The sequence below is a fragment of the Notothenia coriiceps genome, unplaced genomic scaffold, assembly GCF_000735185.1.
Source record: "Notothenia coriiceps isolate Sejong01 unplaced genomic scaffold, NC01 NC01_scaffold00024668, whole genome shotgun sequence".
Taxonomy (NCBI): domain Eukaryota; kingdom Metazoa; phylum Chordata; class Actinopteri; order Perciformes; family Nototheniidae; genus Notothenia; species Notothenia coriiceps.
The window spans coordinates 234,936-256,066 of record NW_011357369.1 but is presented as its reverse complement, the minus strand read 5'-3'; the positions used below and the strand labels follow the sequence as shown (position 1 = coordinate 256,066).

The 21,131-nt window shown below is 41.4% G+C and overlaps 1 protein-coding gene across 1 annotated transcript in view; it reads right to left on the bottom strand.

Moving 5' to 3' along the window:
- Positions 1-10,916, bottom strand: part of LOC104955666 (ephrin type-A receptor 7-like) — a 12,932-nt gene extending 2,016 nt beyond the window's left edge. The window contains exons 1-3 of the mRNA XM_010783050.1: positions 10,753-10,916; positions 9,058-9,122; positions 7,882-8,551 (exon numbers count right to left, since the gene is read on the bottom strand). Of these exons, the coding sequence (XP_010781352.1) occupies positions 7,882-8,551; positions 9,058-9,122; positions 10,753-10,846 (829 nt within the window). The 5' untranslated portion in view covers positions 10,847-10,916. The remainder of the gene's footprint in view (positions 1-7,881; positions 8,552-9,057; positions 9,123-10,752) is intronic.
- Between the last annotated feature and the right edge of the window lie 10,215 nt (positions 10,917-21,131).

Sequence of the window (21,131 nt, the reverse complement as noted above, 5' to 3'; positions counted from 1 at the left end):
AGTCTCATATATGAGCTATCATCCCTCTGTTTTTAGATAAGAATAAAACAAAAACTATCCAGTATCAAAGCCTTATTTCACTCCAGGGTGATAGCAGGACACCCCATCTAATCACTCAGAGAGAATCTGGACAATCTGAAGTACAGTTTCAAAATAAAAGACCTCTGAAGTCTCATATATGAGCTATCATCCCTCTGTTTTTAGATAAGAATAAAACAAAAACTATCCAGTATCAAAGCCTTATTTCACTCCAGGGTGATAGCAGGACACCCCATCTAATCACTCAGAGAGAATCTGGACAATCTGATGTACAGTTTCAAAATAAAAGACCTTTGAAGTCTCATATATGAGCTATCGTCCTTCTGTTTGTATCCAACAGTTCAAATGTTCGAATTACATTGAACCAGAATTGTCCCCCTTTTTTCTTTAACAGTGAAGAAAAGTGGATATGTTAATGATATATTGACCGCAAAACTCAAAATGTCCCCGGTTTTAATTTTGAAAATCTGGTCACCTTAAGCTGGGACAATTTGGAATACAACTAATGAATGAACACTTTATCTGCTTTATCAAGATGTAGACTTTTTAAATAATGTTTTAATGCTTTGAACACTACGAATGACTTTCATTCACCTCCATATTATTGGTCAGGAGGCAGACATCTCAAATAGTCATTTCAAAACTAAATCTGCCGGTGAAAATATGTATTTGTGGACACATTTAATTAAGAAAACAAAACTGTACCATGTTTATTTTGAGTCCCCAATACACAATTTTGCCCCTGTAAATACTGACTTGAGAAACCATTGCATATGAATCTGCAGCTGGAAATAGTCCTCAACAAATTAAAAGCTAAAGCTAACAGGATCAGCTGTTTTAGGAAAATACTCTTCATTTAAGAAGAAAATAAACTACTACTCATTGTTTTAGATCTAAGTACTGAGGATTCAGTAGTAGTCACAGACATGAACATCAGAGAGAAGTGTGTGACCTTCAAACAAAGGCAAACATTTTGAGTGAAGGACATAAAATGATCTCTCAAGGACAACTGCTTCAACTCGGTCGCTGCCGATGGCAATTAAGATAGCAAAAAACAAACTCACACCTGTTTCTCTTTCTGGTATACTGCATGGATTTGAAGGTAAAAAAATGATGGGTATTTCAAGATTTAACCCTTCAGCGTTTAAAGCCTCTCACTGGGCCTGGAGCATTATCATGAGGGGAAAAAAGAAAGCGTTCTGCTCCTTTAAGCGATCATGTGGAGTGGGCTTTTTGAAATGGATTCCCAGTGACATGGAAAATGTCCTTTCCTAATCGCCTTTTGTCTAGTTCATTTAAATCACATGGAAACAGGAGAGAGGGCCTTCTGGCCGTCAGGGGGCTACCTTTACTGGGTGAGGTGGTCAGCTCTAAAAGGAGGGGGGGGGGGTCTCTGCATTCAGGGGATGAAAGCAGGGTCCAAAGGTCTGACCAGCCAAAAGCCCCCTGCAGCCCAAGCCAAATCGGCACAGAAAATGTCCCCAGTCAGCAGCTGAGTATTATCTCTGAATTGTGCCAATGCCTGCCAACCCTACTGACCCCGACTCAAAATCCCCCGCCACACCCCCCCGGTCCCAGTGCTGTGACAGAAAGGACTGAAACTATGTCAGACTAGCTGCTCGTCACTACTGCGTCCACGTCCCCGTCCCCCCACACACACACACACACACACACAAACAAAGACACCGCCCTCGCTGGACTGCTGTTAAAGCGTCGGTTTATCCAAATGCAAAAAATATATAAAAATTTAAAAAATAATGAATATGTATAATAAGTATAATGCTATGCAGATATCACCACCACTATAGCACTTCACAGATATCCCATAAAAAAATAAATTAAAGTCATTTGGTTGGTCATTGTTGCTTTTTCCTGACATTTTACAGACTAAATTCATCAAAAAGCATAATAAAGAAACGGCAAGCGATTACATAATTAAAATAGTAATTAGATATGTTGTTTATTATCCCACTATGGTAATGCAAACATTTAATTCCGCCTGTTTTGTAAAGCGGACTGCGTTTAAACAATTCTCTGGCAGCAACAGAGAGTTTCCTGCAATAGAGCCATCGTCGGCACATTTTAAATCCTAAATCCTCCGCTCTGGATGTAGGTGGGAAAAATGTGAAGTTATGTAATAAGTTATTGATTTTCCTCTTAAGGAAGATTGAAGTACAGAGCCGGAGGTCTGAAGCCTCCCAGAGGAGCAGCTCCACTGCAGGGCCCTCAGACCCGGGGCCCCGTCACATATCACTTTCACCCTGATGCCACAGGGACACAACACAGAACACCAAAGACCTTGTCTCCTGACATGGAGCTCGGTTGTCTGATCACATCCCTCTCTCTAGTCAGCAGGCAGCAAAGACTTCTGTGGCACAGTTTGGATAGCTAAAAAGTGCAAAAGCTTAGAATTGCAAAAGGTATGGATGCAAGGATCGATGGAGATGTCTGAACCTGTTAGTGCAAGTGGAGATGAGGGCACTGCACTGTGGGGGGGGGGGGCTCTTTTGTCATGCAGGGAGAGGGGGCCGGAGAGGTGACTCTTCAGACGATCAGGGGTCAACTGCTGCGATCATCCATCTTCCGTCCTGACAGTGTCCTGTCAGCCGGCGCTCATGTTGCTAAACATAACAGGCAGGCCTCCATTGTGGCGCTGGGCTGCAGCCATGTGTAAATGAAGTTAATATTCACTGAGCTTATGCATGGCCACATACGGACCCCTGCGTCACCTTGGAAATAACGCTATCTGACTCAAAGTGGCAGGGGTCTCCCTGAAAGAACCTCTGAGCTGACCACGTGTCTTTGTGTGTTTGAGAATGACTGTTTGCTTGGATTCTGTCTATTCATGTGAGGCAGCGTAGGGACAGTTTGACGGGCAGGTCAGATTCCAAGACCTGGATACTGCTGAGTCCCTCCCCTGTTCTTGGAAACCGCCTTAAATAATGGTCGGTGGGAATTTGTCTAAAATTCCACCCTGTATTTTAAGAGAAATAACAGCACACACACACACAAATACACACACACACACACACACACACACACACACACACACACACACACACACACACACACACACACACACACACCACACACACACACACACACACACACACACACACACACACACACACACACACACACACACACACACACACACACACACACACACACACACACACACACACACACACACACACACACACAGGAACAACTGAAATGTTGGCTTTAATTAAATGTATTTTATCAATTTCACATAACTGTATTAGGTTAGTTGAAAGCAATAATAGGAAGTTGAACCTAATATTTCTTATTTAAACTTAATATTATTTATTTCAACTTACCTAATACAGTTAGAGAATCTGTTGACATGATTCATGTAATTAAAGTCAACGTTTCAGTTTCTTCAGTGCATACTCCTGGAATCAGCCCAAGTTACTCTACGCAGCAGTATTAGTATCTATATATATTTAAATCCAGAGTAAACAGTTGAACAAACCATTGTCATTGTCTCCTTGCTTTTGTTTCACCATTTGACCTGCTGCAGTGAATGTAACTGAGAGACAAATATTTACCAAGCCAAACGACTTTTTGAATGAGCCTCCCGGTGAAAGTTTTTTGTAAAATGATCCATTTGTATTTAATTTGACATGTTGACAGGGACACCTGGTCTCTGCTGGAACCAGAACAAGCATCTGTATCCCCGGAAACAACCTCTTCTTGCTTTTAATTCACATTTTGAAGTGTATATCTAAAAAAGGGCAGTGGATATGGAAGTACAAATAAATAAATACAGCTTGCCAAATCACGATTTCAAGCTGCCTTTGAGGCAGTTGGTGCAGGAAGAAAATGAATAATAAAAAAAGATATACACTGTACTGAGCACTGAAACCAAAGATGTGGATATTTGTTATAAACCTCATAATTCTGAACATCCAACTATTACTCAGATACCTCCTTAGAGTTCAAAACATATTTTCTTTTCAAATGGGAACATGTTAGGTTGTTAATGCTACGATGCATTAAAAGATGGTTATGAACATTTGCGATGGGCCTCACTATTTGCAAACTTAACAATTCATTGATTTATCAATACAGCATAAAGAACTAATGATGTTAAAACACTTTTTTTTATCGCAAGATTGTTTCAAATGTTGGTTTTGTCTGAGCAACAGTCCAAAAAACTAAAACATATTCCATTAACAATAAAATAAAACAGAAAAACGCGCAAATACTCATATCTAAGAAAGTTGATCCAGAGATTATTGCTATTTTACGTAATATATTACTTAAATGAATGTAATGTCCTCCCCAGGGTTTTGTCTAAACCAGATAACAGGCATCACATTTTGAAGTGATGCCAGGAAACAACATTCCTGTTTATGTCAAAAATTGTATAAATATTTAAAAAATATGAAAATCATGTCATGTCAGACGGCAAAGACAGCTTTGTTTTACGGAGAATAAAGCCCTGGGCATTGGGAGGATGCTGCTCTTCACAGGAAGCATACTGAGGGGATGAGCTCCCATCCATCAACAATTTATTTCAATCCTGAGTGGTTGAGGTCCGTTTGGGTCTCTTGTGGATTCGGCTCACACCTGTCATTTGCATAATTAAGCTCTGGAGCAGTTGTAAAAGGCATTTGGTGTATTAAATTCACACCTTATCAATCAGACGAGCTTCAAGATGTACGGAACCTCCTGTCTCCTGGCTTCCTGGCTTTATTTGAAATGCTAAGTGCAGTTTTTTCTCCAGGCTGGGAGCTGGGCCGGACTGCCTGGTGGCTCCTTACACGTTAGCTGCCGTGGTCGGAACCCAACAGCTCTGCTCCCCGGGGGCTAAATCATCAATCAGTCTCCGGCTAACTTCTGTCCGACTCACTGACAGTCAAGATGGATGGTTCCAGCGTCTAGAGGATGCTGTATCCTCTCATTAATTATCTTGTGAGCATGCACAGATAGCAGTGCGATAGAGTTTTTCACCACACAGAGTCACGGAGCCCTCTCCCTTTTTTAGTCCAGGGTCAACAGTTAATCATTTCTCAGCCACTCGTTATTTAGTACCACAATGATGTGATGTGTCAAAATCGGACAACATACATTCCCCGGGACTGAGCCAAACAAAGACGCCTATGTCCTCCCACAAGGGCCCTCTCTCTGTCCAACGACTCCGTGGCTCCATCTCAACCAGCAGCCAGAGCCGAACAAGACCAGCGAATGAATGGGGGCTATTTTCACAACATGCAAAATGAAGCCAACGCAGGCTGCGCCGACACTTCAACTGGCCTTTTTCAGCACCCATTACACTGAAACCAGTGAAGGCAGCAGGCGGAGAAGAAGAGTGACATTTACACCCAGAGATTGCCACACAAAGAGTTAAAGAGAGACAGAGGGAGGGGGGCGTCGGAGTGAAAGACAAGGGGTCCCTCTTCGCTGACGGTGATGAATGAGTGGATCACAACACGTTTCAGAGGAGGCCTATGCACCCACAGAGGGGGCTCCTCAGATGACATGACTGACAGCTCAACTTGCTGTCTCCACCTGCACCCGCCCCCCGGCTGAATAACTTACAGCGGCCATGTTGTAATGATAGTCTGCAGCAGACACTGCATTACGCATCAGCATGTTAGTGTGCGAGTCATGTCACTCAACAGGGTCTTAAACACTCTGCTGCCACGCCCACACAAATCTTAACAGAAAAAAATTACTTGTTTTGGTGGCTAGTTAATAGTCTCAAAGATGGACTCAGAACCACCATTACTTTTTTCCAATCCTGAAACCCACAGACTGAAATGTATACCAATGAATGCATCAAATGTCGATTGGTGAGATGACGATGTTGTTCTTTGTATATTGCTTATAGAATTATTTTCAGCGCATCTATCAGTACAAATAAAACAACTAAAATGTTGCTCTGTTATCCAAATGTATAAATGTAATTTCCCTGGTCCAGTTCGCCCATTTAAAAACAGGTCTAAACACTTGAGCCTGTTTTTAATGTGTGAGTAATGGTGTGTCCTTGTGCTGAATGAGTTTGTATTAGCTCGATTTTTATTGAATTTGTATCGTATTCATTCATCGTTTTTTTACCTTTGAAAGTGTCTTTAAGCACCTGATAAAGAGCATGACTCATGACCTAACGTTTATTATTGTTTATATATTTTCAGACCACACTTTGTACAAACGAATGCGTTACAATCATACTGAACCCTTTATACTTAAGGCACCATTATAGAGATGTTCTTTTACACCGCTAAGACAAGCTATTCCGAGGTCCAAATGCCAGTACTTCACATCTGTAACGGTCACAGCCACTTGGACTTATCGCTCTGCTCTTCAGCTGATAGAAATACTTAGGTGGTGTTCAGGGAAATTACTGAATGGACAAGTTCATGTCAGTGGAGCTGCTGGAAGAAGTGCTGATGGTGCACCGTGATTCTCATTTTATTTAGATGAACTACCCCTTAATACAAAGGCTTCTCATGGCTCAGTGGAGATAAAGCTTATAGGTGCAGTGTCAAGACTCCAGTTTGATCCATATACACATTAAGGAGCCTTCTTCCTCAGATTTTACACAACCTGAGGGTAGGGTTATCGCACTGCTGTCTATGTCTATATATTTGTATTAGTTGACACATGAACAGATTCATTAATAGAGACTTAGAACAGTCTGTTCTGAGGGGTCAGCAAGATATGATGTGGAAAGAAATCTAAAATGACTTTGAAAAGCCGGAGCTGTTGGTTGTTATGCCGCATCGCTCTCCCTGTGGAAATAAAACGTGGGCTTTCTTTCCAAAGGAAACAACTGGATCTTACATCTATGCATATTAAAACAACAAGAACAATAAAAAGGAGCTCCGATAGCCTGCTAACATTAGAGACACAGCACAACTTGAGGCTGGCGATGCTGCTCTAAATTACATGGCCTAATATATTTCAACACCCCACCCTCAGAATGTCACCCTAATGGATGACAGAGTGGCATGAAAGCATGTCTGCCAGAGGCACTAATTTGTTCTTAGACACATTCCATTCAATTGTTACTGGCTGCTACTCCTCATAAGCTGCTTAGATTGAGGTTGCCCCCCAAAAAAGGATTGGCTGACAAGGCAGGCCACTTAAATTGTGTGACCTAAATCACTCCTTCTAATCCATAGTGATTTTTATCTTTCAAGTCAGGTGCCCACCGAAAATAATCCTCTGAGCATTCACTGTGACAGAACGCACTTTATTGTTAATTGTAGCAGCAGGACAGCACTACAACAAGGCGAGCGGAGCTGTGTTTGCCCTTCCTGTTAGGCTCCTTCATAAATACCCTGAGGCCTGAATTCCACAGTACCACGGCTATTTGTTTTCCCTCTCTGTCAGGGTCATTTGACCAGATTAGGAAGATATTGAAAATCTGGCTGGACTTCCTCTAGACCTGTGTATCTGCTCCAGATTGTCTTGGCTCATTGCCAGAAGGAAAGGAGCTCAAGGGCTAAACTAAATGTATTATTTATTCTCAGTCTAAACAGAATCATAGATATAAAGAGAGTGGTAATCAATTAATACAGACTTTAATTATTTGTGTATTCGGCCTTAATCATTTATTTATATATTACTGCTGTTAAGTATACTGCTTTTATCCCATTTGCCAACATTGGTTAGCGGCCGGTAATGCCTAAATTGTCCTTTACCTCCTTTGCATAATCAAATCACAATATATCCGTTTCTTTTTTTTTTCTCGGTACACCTTTTGCGGTGTAATCCAGGATGCCCCTCGCGGATTTCAAAAGAATACGTTAGAAAGGAGCAACTCTGTGAATGCTAATGAGTCATTCAAATATGTTTTAAGGTACTCACGTTCACATGCGTCTCCTTTCTGATGAAATCCAGCTTTGCATATACATTTCCCAATTGGAACGAGCCATTCCCCTTCAGCGCTGCAGTGCATCTTGGGAGAGTTGTCGGCCTCCTCCTCAGCATCATTTACACAAATGCCCTCCACTTCCACCAGCGAGGAGAACTCCGACCCCGTCACGGTGTCCGGGAACGTGGCCAGGTTCTCGATGATAGACCAACACTTCTTGTAATAGACTTTGACAGACACCAGGGCGATGCACGCCCCTACATCCTGGAAGGCCAGGTAAAACCCCCGCCTGGACAGGGGGCCAATTATGCGCACTTCTGTATTCAGCTTCATCTTCCTCTCGCCCAGGTCACCCTGGGTAAAGCTTTCATCTGCGGCGATTGTGTCAATTTTCACATACTGGTTCTCCCGCAGGCTCCTGCCCACCTCCGAGTCTGTTTCCTGGTAATACAGGTTGAATGTCTCCTTGCACGTGCCCACCACCCCGGGTAGGCTGTTACAATCCCTCAAGGTGAACTTCAGTTCCACAAAAATTCTCTGGGCAGTGCCCTTCTCTATCCAGTTAGTCCGAAGCCAGTTATTCTGATTGGGCTCCATGACCTTGCAAACCTGGTATGTGCGAATGGGAGTGTAGTTCTCATCGAGGCCACTGATCTCTTCCCACTGAAACAAGAACACATGTGGAAGTGAGCACCTCCAATAGAGACCAACACAGTTTAAAAGCAATAACACTGAGATGGACATCAAATTATTGGCAATGAATCTGGAGATGATGCCTCATTAGAGAATACGACAAAGGTACAAAAAATACATTTCAGAGATAAGTTTTTGCATTTATATCAACACAGCTTTAAAAACTGATTATGCTCAGTTTATGTTCTTCTGCTCACATTATTTATTTAAAGTTTCTCACAGCCTGCTTTTCATCAGACTGCAGCTTGGAAGCGGGTTGCTTAAGGCCTTTGTGCTCAGAATGTCAAAACCCTGTAGAGTTTAGTGACAAAAAGAGCCTCCTGAATTCTGCAAAGACTTCAGCTAGCACTGAGCCTTATGTATGTTTCATGCCCGGTCTAAATATTATTATTCCTATCACAGATGTGGGACATCAGAGAGAGCTGTAACATAGATATGGAGCACATCCGCGCGATGGAGAATTTTAACAGACTTACCCCATTGGGAGGATAGGAGATCCACTCCAGTTCTGTCTGCTGTGCCTTGGAGTCCAGCAGAGTCACTAGTGACAGGAAACCAGAGGCAGGTGGTTAAATCTCACAGGGGACAGGTATTACTGACCAGCCACACATCCATATCCATAGCGCAGTTAGCCGTGACCTTATTCCAAGCAACTAAAGCTAAAAGATTAATATGCATTAGACACAGGGCCGTACCTCCCTACAGGAAGATCACGCAGACTGCGTAGGGGGCCTCATCTTGCGGAGGTATCCTCAACTGAGCCGCAAATGCGGCGCACCTGCGTGTATGCGGCGCAATTACTGTGGCGCGGTACGGTGTCGCCGCTGCGAGGCTCCACTACCACCCCGTCGACGCTCGCGAAACATTGGGCCTCATCATCTAACTTTGCGTGGGGCCTCAAGTTGGCCAGGGACGGTCCTGAGACACTGCAGGGAACTTTCTGAGACAGACGGAGAAACTGACATGTGCATTTACAAGAAATAGAGACTAAAAGCAGAGGTGCATGTTGGCACATACGGAATAATAACGCGTATGATCATAGCGAGTTTATTCGAACAATATGCGTTTATTGTGCGTTTATGAAAACTCGCTTTTTCATTGGAAGTTGTTCCATTAAGGTCAAAGCGGCTGCTGCTGTCATTCCGATGGAGAGCTTAAACTCAGGAGTGTTTCAGTTTAAATCGGCCTTAAAACAGTTCCACAGAACATGCGGCTTGTGTGCAGTTTAAATCTGTGGAGGAGATATTTTTTTCCAATCAGCCTGTTTATGTTCCGCGTGAGAGAGCGCAAAGCGGCGGAACGGAGGCTCAGAAAAACCTGAAGTTGTTTAAATGAGTAGAAAGCTTCACCATGAGAGCAGTCAGGATGCATCGCTGTGAAAAATAACATTATTATTTCTTACCTTTATTTTTGTATTATGTGTGTACCTTTTTTTGCAAGGAGCTCCGCGAAACCCCGCATATAACCGCCGACTATTTACCATTCATATCAGACATTACACCAGGACCGCGCTTGGTTATTACACAGTAGTTTTGGTGCCGGGAATAGCAATACTTGCCCTTTAATTTTACACAAAACATAATTTAACCTTACATAATGAAAAGTGCATATTTTCAGCCTTTTTTATATATTTGAATCCTCTTTTATTTTTGGGTGTTTTATAGCTGATCAATTTAAGGCAGATAACGGCTCCGCGTCAATGTGCCGTATTTTCCTGTAAAACTAGACTTAGAGCCTAGGCCACTTTGGAGGATATAATCCTCCGAAACTGCCTCCACACCGACAGCCCTCACATCCCTGGAGCTGCTGGGCCATCGATCCGCTGATATTGCCTGGTTTGTCATGATATATTGTTATGCTAGTTATGGCTATAACGCAGTGGCGCTGGAGTAAAGTAGAACCGAAGCTCCTGCGTCTAATCCGAGCTCTACGGTGTTTCAGCTCCGTGCGTAAAAACCCCGAGAGGTCGCTGCCTAACAGCCGGGAGCAGAGCGCTGTCACCCCGCACAACGACCCCCTCCGACGGCTCTGGCTCTATCACAAACCCGGCTGTTGAGTAACTAGCTTGTGATTTGAATTTAAAAAATAAATACGAGGAGGCTTTCCGCGGAACCTTTTTCCGAATTCTGCAGGATGTCTTCCGAATGTGAGTCCAAACTTTAAGAACTTACCTTCCTTCGCATTCTGTGCTTGTCCGCCGTCTACACAGCAGCATAAATGAAGGCAAAATGTAATCCACAGACACGGGATGGAGCTGGAAAGCATGGTGCAGCCGCGGATATCGGTGTAGACCGCAACTCTCTGTGCCACCGTCTCGCGTGCTTCCCATTGACGACACTAAACCGGCTCGATACAACAATCCGCTGGTCCCACTCAAATAGCGTCTGCTGCCGCGGGGCGGGGCCTGTGGCTCCACTGCTATCAGTCAGGAGGACAGGCGGAGGGGTTGGCCAATCACAGCGCATATAAGGAAACGTCATGTATCCTGCGGGCCAATAGGCGCGCGGAGGGAGATGGGTTTCGGGGAATGCGCGGCGGAGGAAATATTGTCACAACTCGGTTCAGATATTTTTGGTTTTCTACAGGAAAAGGGCAAGGGATGCTCTGGCACAGTTGGACACACACAAACACACACACACACACACACACACACACACACACACACACACACACACACACACACACACACACACACACACACACACACTCACCACAAAAGCTTAATCCTCAGAACTGTTACACGGTGTAGCTCCTCTGAAAAACAGCAGCTTCAGTCTTAATGTTTCAGAGTGTTTCATTTTCCTGTTGTGTCACCTTTCTGTGAGACTATATTACACAAAAACACTTTCCCACTCATCACACACATTATTAACCTTTTCTGTTGTACATGGAGCATAACACAGTTACAGAAGATAATAGGAAGAAAAACAACCAAAAACCGTTTAAAAAAACTTATACGTTAAGATATAGAAAATGAGTTACATAAAAGTAGTGGTGGAAAGTAAATATAGTTTACTTAAATATTGAAGTACAACAGCAGAGTAGACAGCGGGCACCGAAGGCCTAACCAGGAACATAGCTTTTAGATTATGAGATTGTTAAACTATACACTACAGCTAAATACAGTCACATACAAATCATCTCACAGTTTAGATGCAACCACTCTTAACCCAGTACTTTGACACCACTTCAAACAAACAAAGGGACAGACTTGAAAAACTTGAAATTGGATACGTATAAGTACCAATGCTCATGTTCATTTTGTTGGACCTTCCTCAGATTCTTACTTGAGCAATATAAGATAATTTTACCATTACAAATATGACCCAAGAAGACTTTTTATAACACCTTTTTTTGTATACCTTGTACTCTATAAATGTAAAATGCATCATGACAGAGTCAATCTGAATCATAGTCAGGAAATGAAAGCAAGACCTATGTAAGAAGTGCCTCAGGTATAATTGACAGTACTTAGTTTCATGCACTGGGATTTTCTACAGGCTGTTTGTGACAAGGACTAAATGGCTGACACATGAATACAAATATCAATTTTATAAAATGTGTGTCTGTGTTTAGTCAGCCCTGAAAATTCAATTCCATTCATCTAATTTACAGTATAGAAAGAATTAAATAATAGGTATATATTTAATGCCACTTTATATGTTTTTAAAAGGGAAATCATTACATTTTACTCCACTACATTTATTAAATAACTTTAGCTAATTTTAGCAAAATATATCCCTAAACATGTTTGGACTAACTCTTTAAGTCACAAAAGAGTCAAATTATTTAAATATTTTACAAAAATTACTGTATATCAGAATTTTGTTTGTCTAAAACAGAATGGTCACATGTATAAATATGATTATATACACACTTAAAGGCAATTTCTGCACAACAATTAATAAATATATTTTGATGCTAATACTTTTGTAATTTTACTTAAAGGTGGGGTAGGTAATTTATTTCAGATACACTTTTTATCACATTTGATGGATGCTCACCCGATAGCAATGAATATCTTAAGTGCTTTGTCAAAAAATCCATAAAAAAATGTCATCTGTGGAAGCCGCAGTACTGTAAAAAGCACGACCAATCATCTGAGCCGGCCCGGCTAAAATAACTGGATGGCCTAACTGCCTGTCAGCCTTCCATCTGTGCACAAATGTATGTCGTGCCCTCATTTGTCATGTGCACGTTCGTGTGTGTTGGAGGAGGGGCTCTGTAAGGAAGTGGCAGATTTTCTCCGGTTGTGTATTTTCAAATTCTAGCACACTCGAGCTGGTTCCTCCAAAATGACCTACCCCACCTTTAAGGTAAGATTTTAAATGCAGGATTTTTACAATAATATATTGGCACTTTTATTGAAGTAAAGCATCTGATTACTCCTCCCCCTCTGTCTGTAAAGTTAGAGAACATGTTGATGTGGAGACAGTGTGGTGTGTAGTGGGTCATCTAGATGAGAGTGGACCTGATCCATTATCGCGCTGCTGCCTCAGAGATTTCCCCCTGAAGAAACCATCAGGGGTCTCCAATAACAAACAAAATAAACACTTAAAAAAAATAACAAAGTTCATTTCCCACTTTCGTGGATGACTTGAATTGGCACTTAAAAATTAAAGCATAGAGCGAGCTCATTATCTCTCTACATACAGCGTTTGTTGCAGGTCACTAATTAATCTCGTTTACCTCCCAACTAGGAAACAGCTGTAATTATGGCCACAAATATTGATAAATAAACTGTGTACATAGAAATGGAGAGGAGCAGACGAGGACTCTCTTCAAGGTTTATTTACCTCAGCTTCCTGTTTTTGTTTGTTCGACGGGCCTGTTTATTATGCAAATTGAGCTAATCCTTTCCGTTCTTGATATTCAGCCGAGTCCTGCTTGAAAGTGTATAACTAATGATTGTTGAATTAATCTGGATTAATGTTACCTTTATTATAAAGTGTCTGTATGACACCATCAGCATCTGTCCGTGTGTGAGACAGGGTTGCAGATGGTACACACAAACTGCACATTATTCAATCAACAATATTTGAATATTATAATAAATAGTGTTCTTCCCTCTGTGGGATCAGCAGAGGAGTGTGTTAAAGTTATGGACAGGCTGAATTCCTTTCTTGAAAAGGTTGGAGTTACCATATTTGCAAATATTCATAACCTGATGCTATCCAAGTCTTTGAAAATGTTTGATAGGTGTTTCTTCATCCAACAAGAAATCTGCATGCATCTCCCCCCCAGCCTTCAACAGTGGGCTCCTTGCTTTGTGTAACATGTGCAGAGGTTGTGCGTGGCAAATCTGAAGTTGACACAAATTGAGAAGCAATTATGATATGCTGTATACTCATTAACTCGAATAAGACAGGACAAGGAAACAAATGTAACATCACAATCACTGAAGAGAAGAATGCTCAAGACCCTCTAACGTACCTTTGACCTGGGATTTAACTCAGTATTTAATTTGAAGGATTGACTGGTGCACAAAGGAGTGCTTCAGTCTACCTGGGACCTTGTGTCTCTGATGGTAACAATTCGTATTCACTGTTCGATCAAGCTTATTTTCGTAGTGGCCAAACAGCGGTACTACAACTTATGCCTCAGTCCATGACGTCATTGGGCCCAGAAATCATCTTTCCCTTTGACGTAGGGAAAGAGATGTCTGGAAATCAGCCTATCACTAGTTTTGAGGTAAAATAACTGTAGGAACACTTGAATAGACGTAATTCCAGTTATTAAGTTCTAAAAAAAAATATCCTTCAAACTGTGTCCAGCAGTGCTACAGTTCGTACATTCTACACAGCTGTTTAGGTTTTTAAACAACAATACCTGTATATTTATTTCAGTGTTTGTTCTTTGCTATCGCTATGAAATGCACAGTCTGTACTTGCACCTTGTGATATCTATTTTTAAGCTAAGGACAAGTTCAAGCACAAAATACCTACAATTTCTACTTTATTATTTTCTTAACATCCTAATAACTGCTCACTCATGCCAGATATCTCACTACATTGGAAGCTGTCTGTTTCTCGTCATTGTACCTAACCTAAACACGTTCACTGTTGCCATGGCATCCTCTAATTAAAGCTTTGCTGTAATCCTCAGAAAGTGACACTTAACATTAGAGGTATTATGTTCAGCACTGACAGTAATGAAGCTGCTGTCGTCTTGCCTTGTTGCTGCCAAGTTGATTTGCTAACAGAAAAAGTGTAAGTGTGTGGCAGGTCAAAGGTCAACGGGAGGGGGTCAGAGCTGTGAAACTTAGTGTGCAGCTCTGTGCTTGGGGAGCCTTTTCAAACTGATTCAGGTTCAATAGGAGCTCTGTCACACCGGGCAACAATGAGGAGGGAGCGGCTGAAGACGCAGCTGTCGCAACAAGCAGCGCTAACGCTAACGCTAATGTAGCTGCAGAATGCGGACGGACACTAATGGACTCCACCCTGGGTAAATATCACTGACAATGGACAGGACTTCACTTGTGGCCCCCACAGCACAAGTTCATTCTATCGCCTGTTTTAGGATGTAAGACTAGTAGTACACTGAAAAAAATGGACTTTAATTAAATGCATTACGTCCACATATTCCCCATAACGCTATTAGGTTAGCTGTATGTATGTATGTATGTATGTATGTGTGACGGAGCGGATCACAGAGTGACTGACTCCGCCACTGACAGCCGACACACACACACACCAAACATTTCCTGCTCTCTTCCATGAAATGAACCAGGCAATTTCTTATTTATTTTGCGTTTGTTAATTATGGGGAATTATTGTGTTGAGAGGTAGTTAACCTGTTTATGTTTGGGTCGGATTTTAATGTTGACAATGTGTTTTGGAGTTAAATTGTGTCACCTGTTGACGATAAGCCTGGTGGGAGGGGCTATAGGTTCAAACGGGACAGGGTTTGGCCCTGGAAGTGGTCACTCGGAAGAATGTTGCAGTGAAGGCAACAGCTGGGACGTGTTCAGGAAATTGTTGCAGAGAAGGCAACAGCCAGAGCATGTTTACTCTCAATGAGTGATGGACGGCCTGATTTTGACTTTTATTTTGTTTGTTTAAGTTGTGCTGTTTCGCTATTTTTTTTGCTGTAATTAAAGTTTTGGAGCTTAAAACAACCGACTGGGCCAGTGTTTCGAACGGACAAATAGAACCCCGTCACTGTGTGTGTGTGTGTGTGTGTGTGTGTGTGTGTGTGTGTGTGTGTGTGTGTGTGTTTATATAAAGTATGCAAGATTGTGTAGCTTTTTTCACCAGCACATACAACTAAAATGGTTTAAGAGACAGAATGATCGTACACTACAAACTCGAATCAACAATAAAAGCAAACAGAGAACAACATATGAAACAATAATGTGTCAGTCTGTGCCGGCATCAGATTTCATTTGAGATTAGTTTAAATCAAATATGCCCGGAGGCTCGACAGGTGGAATGAAAAGAGAGCAGCTTGACAAATAACACAAAGCCTTCTGTATTATTGTATGAGTTGGTATTTATTCATTCAGCTCATGTTCAATAAGGCCTTTTTTCTTATTCAAGGAATGTCATTCTTTACATGCAAATGTTGCCTCTACAATAGTAGAGATACAAATTAAAATAGAAAATAAGGAAAAAAACACATCAAATGCCACGACATCAAAAACCCTGTAGCTATTTTCCCCATAAAACTGAAAATACATAATAAAAGGTATATCTATTGCATGCTTCACTGAATTGTACCTAAAGTGACATCTCTAACAGTCCAATGGAGCATGCTGAGGTCATGACCTTGGTGTCTTGTGAACTGTAAGCTGATTTTTATTAGTGGATTTCTAAGGATGCATTCTTTATTGTTTATATAGAATAAAGTGGTGAGAAGAAATCATTGAATCAGCATTTACATTTTCTGAATATTAAAAAGTTTGACCAAAATAAAGGCCTTTTTATAGAGGAAATTATTCTCAGGATCTTTGTCAGTGTTGTCAAAAAAATATCACCAGTGTCAATGGGAAGTGTCACATCAGGGTCAAAATTTTTCAACAGTCTTTTTTAAATAATTTCTATACAGTATATGCAGGACAAGCATATACTGTGAAAGTTCACACATTCAAAATTAGTTTTCCTTTCCAGAGAAATCTGTTCAACATTCATCCAGAGCCCTCATCAGCAGGCAGCACTTAACTCCTCCACCAGAGCTTCCTCCTCCAGGCTCCAGTTACACACACACACACACACACACACACACACACACACACACACACACACACACACACACACACACACACACACACACAGTCTGTGAGGTGTGTAAAGACAATGGAAACACTCCTGTACAGAGTGGTATCTTGTTCCCATGCACCTCTCAGGTTGGTACCAAACAAGTCTTCCTGGTAGCAGGCTGATCCAGCTTATGTGTTGTGGGGGGGGGGCAGTCTGCCCGCCAGGTTCTGGAGGAAAACGCCACCCAGAGCTTTAATAGCAGCAGCCCAGAGGCCCCGTCAAATGGTGGTGCGGTAGTGCAAGCAGGCAATTTGCTTCTTTTTATAGATGGGTAATATGGAAAGACCGTCCCAGAGGAAATCTCAAGTGTTGAAATCTCCACTGGTATTGTTGTGGGGCAGCTCAAAGCCATTTGCACCTGACACCGTTCTGTTGATACAATCACATTCCTGCTGGAGTCTGTCTGAGGCGACGGTGAAGTTTGAAATGCAAAGCACTAGAGAGTCTAATCATTCCACACACTATTCCCCCTGTGTTCAAACTCACATGTGCCCCGAGTCATTATTACAAAATGTGTTCATCAGGAGAGCAGGAAGAACATCAGGAAACCACATTTCTTTGTGATCCAATTAGGAGATTCTAAGAGATAAGTGTGCACTTGTATTCGTTAAGCACATTCCTGTCTGGGAAGTTGCTCTAGTTTTTAAATATGTGAGCACAGAAGAAGTTTACTGTGGTGCGTCTTGATTATTGGGTCACAGGATGTGTGATAATACAACTTCAGAGTGAACCAAATAATATGAGTAACTTATTCTGCTGCAGTACGGAAATAAAAAGAATATATTTTTTTCTTTAATTACCAGAAGAACAGAAAACAGAATTCTAAATTAACACAAACAGGACTAATGGAGCCTCAAATGACTTTACACAATTATTCATAAAAATACTAAATGTACCCACATTCAAGAAAACCACATATGGAGGCAATCATTTTAATTCTCTGATATTTCCACACTAAAGAAATTCAATTAAAGGGGTAATTAATCAGCCCTGCTCATAACAGACTGCTTTAAAGTCACATTTAAAATGATTCCAGGATCACAGCTCTGTGCTCACTTTGAATCAATGCAAAGAAATCACGTTCAGATGGGAAATGTCACAGTGCTGATCTGATGTCAGTTCTCCTGTCAGGGCCACGTTGGGTTGTGGAAATCTGAAGATAAACAGATGGCTGCGCCTGCAGGAAACACGTGCTCACTTCCACTCCATCAGTCCTGAGGAGACTCCATCATCAGCGTGTAGTTTGGGTGTTTAAGAGTCATTCAAATGGCAAAGAGATGTTTGTGTTTGTGTGTGTGTGTGTGTGTGTGTGTGTGTGTGTGTGTGTGTGTGTGTGTGTGTGTGTGTGTGTGTGTGTGTGTGTGTGTGTGTGTGTGTGATATTATTACCAAGCACTTTAAATTGCCTTGTGTTGAAAGGTGCTTTATACATAAACTTGCCTTGCCTAATAATAATGTTTTTAACACCACAATTTAAGATAAATCTGCATAAAAAGCATAAAATAAATTGATCGACCGATGTAGGATCCACAAAGAGGTCTCAATGTCCTCAAATCCCAGAAACGGCCTTGCAGGTTGTGCGTACTGTATCAATGTCCTGTGTGGCAGGAAGTGTCTTCACAGCGTGGTTCACTGCACAGAGGCCGCTGTGGAACTCAGTTTAAACAATACTGTTTAATCAACTCATAGGAGAGATCACCTTTTCTGCCTCAAATTAATATAGCGCACAGTTTCAACCGTCAAATACATTATCTGAACTGAGCACATAGAGATGGTTGCTTTTTAGAATAAAAAGCCATATTCAGTTTTTCTCAACATAAAAATCTTCAATTTTGATAGTGTCCACATATCGCTTGTCCTTTAGTCTTTGACAAACACAGATTGTCTAAATAACTCTGACAGAAGCTGTGTTTAGCGCGTCTCCTCTAACATTTTCTCACGCTTCTGCTTTTTCTCACTGCGTAGAATAACTACAGCAGGTTGTTCACCAACTCTTATGTTTATATCACAAGTGGTGGCGCATTGCTCCCTCAGGCACAATAATCTTAATAATATCTGTAGTGTGGGAAGTTTCTTCTTATGTGCGTGATGCAACCTGATTTTAAAATAGTAGAGGACTTTAAACCCCCTGTAGTCTGATCCCATCTCCACCCATCTCCTGTTTGTCTCAGTATTCAAGAGGTGCAGTCAATACACGCCTGGAGATTAAGTTCAATTACTTTTAACTCACACTTTATTATACATGTTTTGCTATTTATTCCTATGGTTACTCGTTATATCTTATTTATTTTTTTCAGTATTGGCCATCATTCAGTTCCATGACCCCAGAGATGTGAAGGCACAACTGGAGCACAGTTGGGTGATGGGAGGGTACAGTTGCTCATTCAGCTGTAAATCTTTCTTTATGAAGTGCTCTGGTATTGACAACGCTCCACGGGGCTCGTATTGCTTCCAGGTACTGAACACTTCAGTCTGTTAGGTATACTGTATATCACCCTGATCCAAATGTAGCAACAGTGTCCACTTACTTAAGTGTCTCCTATAAATGAACTTCTTCAGTGAGAGCTCAGTGTTGGGGGTGAAGCTGTCAGTTAGGGTTTCTGTAAGAGAAGAAGGTAGCCCCTTGAATGTGAAGGATGCTCAGCAGAAAGGTGTTTTATTTCACTGTTTCTCCAGCTGCCTGTGCTGCAGTGCTGACAGGATACAGGGAGGACCTGTTTGGCTGCGTGTCCCCCGAGCGGTCTGTCCACCGGCTGTTTGACGGCAGACTCAGCCTTCAGCCGCGCTGCCTGTCTGGCACTGCAGACCCCTGAGAAATAAACGTCCTCCTTTTTCTACAATTGCTCTCTAATCAGCTGCCCGCACAAAGGGCCGAACACCCTAACATGCAGATGGGCGGTTGTAGGAAAATATTACATTTGTGTCCAGCTGTGCTCTCCAAAGTCTGATTGTTAATGCATGAATTCAGCTGAGAAACAGTTCATTTAGAACTTATGTCTGCTTTTTAACAACATCCAATGGGCAAAGGCCTTTTTAAAATGACCTCATTGTACCAATATTAACATAGTTAATGGTATGCAAGTATATGAATGTCATTGGTATCATCCAATATGACGCAGTATTTTTTGTTGTTGTTGTATTTTTGTATTTTATTATATATGTTGCATTGTTGGAGGAGCTCAGGTAAGAATAATTTGATTGCCATTTCTACACTGTAGCTTGTGCATAGGACAATAAAACCTTTGAATCTTGAATATAAAGTTCAGGCCCTATGTTCTCTTGACTCAGAGACATTACCACATGTTGCTGTGACCACGAACTCAAAAACATTCTGCTCTACTTCTCATCTGGATATTATGCTGAGGAGCAGTGGCAAAGTTATGTCAGTTTACTTTAAAACATATGTTTGCAATCATTTGTACATGTTCTCGGTCGCCATGTGCAATGCATTTAGATTTCTATAATGTCTTTGAGCTATGCTGTGTCCAGCAGCAAATGATGATCCTCCAATCCAGATAATAATAATTAGCAGCCTTCAACTCTTTTGTGTATTTGGGGAAAGTAATATAGCAATGTGTCACTTCAATGGTTTTAGAACGATTTACAAAGGTTGATATTGGATCTTGAAAACGGTGTCAAGTGCGATTTGGTTAGTAGCTGTTCTGATGATCTTCCTAGAAACACAGTGTTCACCGTGCGCCTGGTGTCAGGTTTCAGGCTACACAGTAAATTACAGCGCTGGCCTCACCTTCTTATGATTCAGTTTACTTTGTCTCACCTCTGGCAGGCAGGACAGAACAGATGTCTCAGTAAATGAGTGTGCTGAGCAAATATTGATTGTTTTCACCACATGTTGTTAAGTGAGGATGAAGTAATGACTGTGCAATGCACCACTGCCTCCAGAACTTAAGCACATTTTATTTGAGAATTTGCTTTTGTGTATGGGACACAATAAATTGATTATTTATTTGAACATACATTTACTTCACCCATACAAAATAAGAACATCCAAATGTTATTACATAACATCCAATACTTAATAACACCAGTAAATTATGATCCATGTAGCCATCAAATAAAATATAAAAAAATCAGTCTTGGAAATATTAAAATAATGATTGAAGCTGTCAACAACGCTGTTATGCTCGTGATTAATCTGGAAACCTAAACGCAATTGAAACACATTATGAATTTTGACCCGTAATTTCAGCGTAGATTTGTACCTGCACCTAGCATACATTAAAAAAATCAATTTTTTGAAAAGCTTTCACATTAAACTTTAGATATCATGAA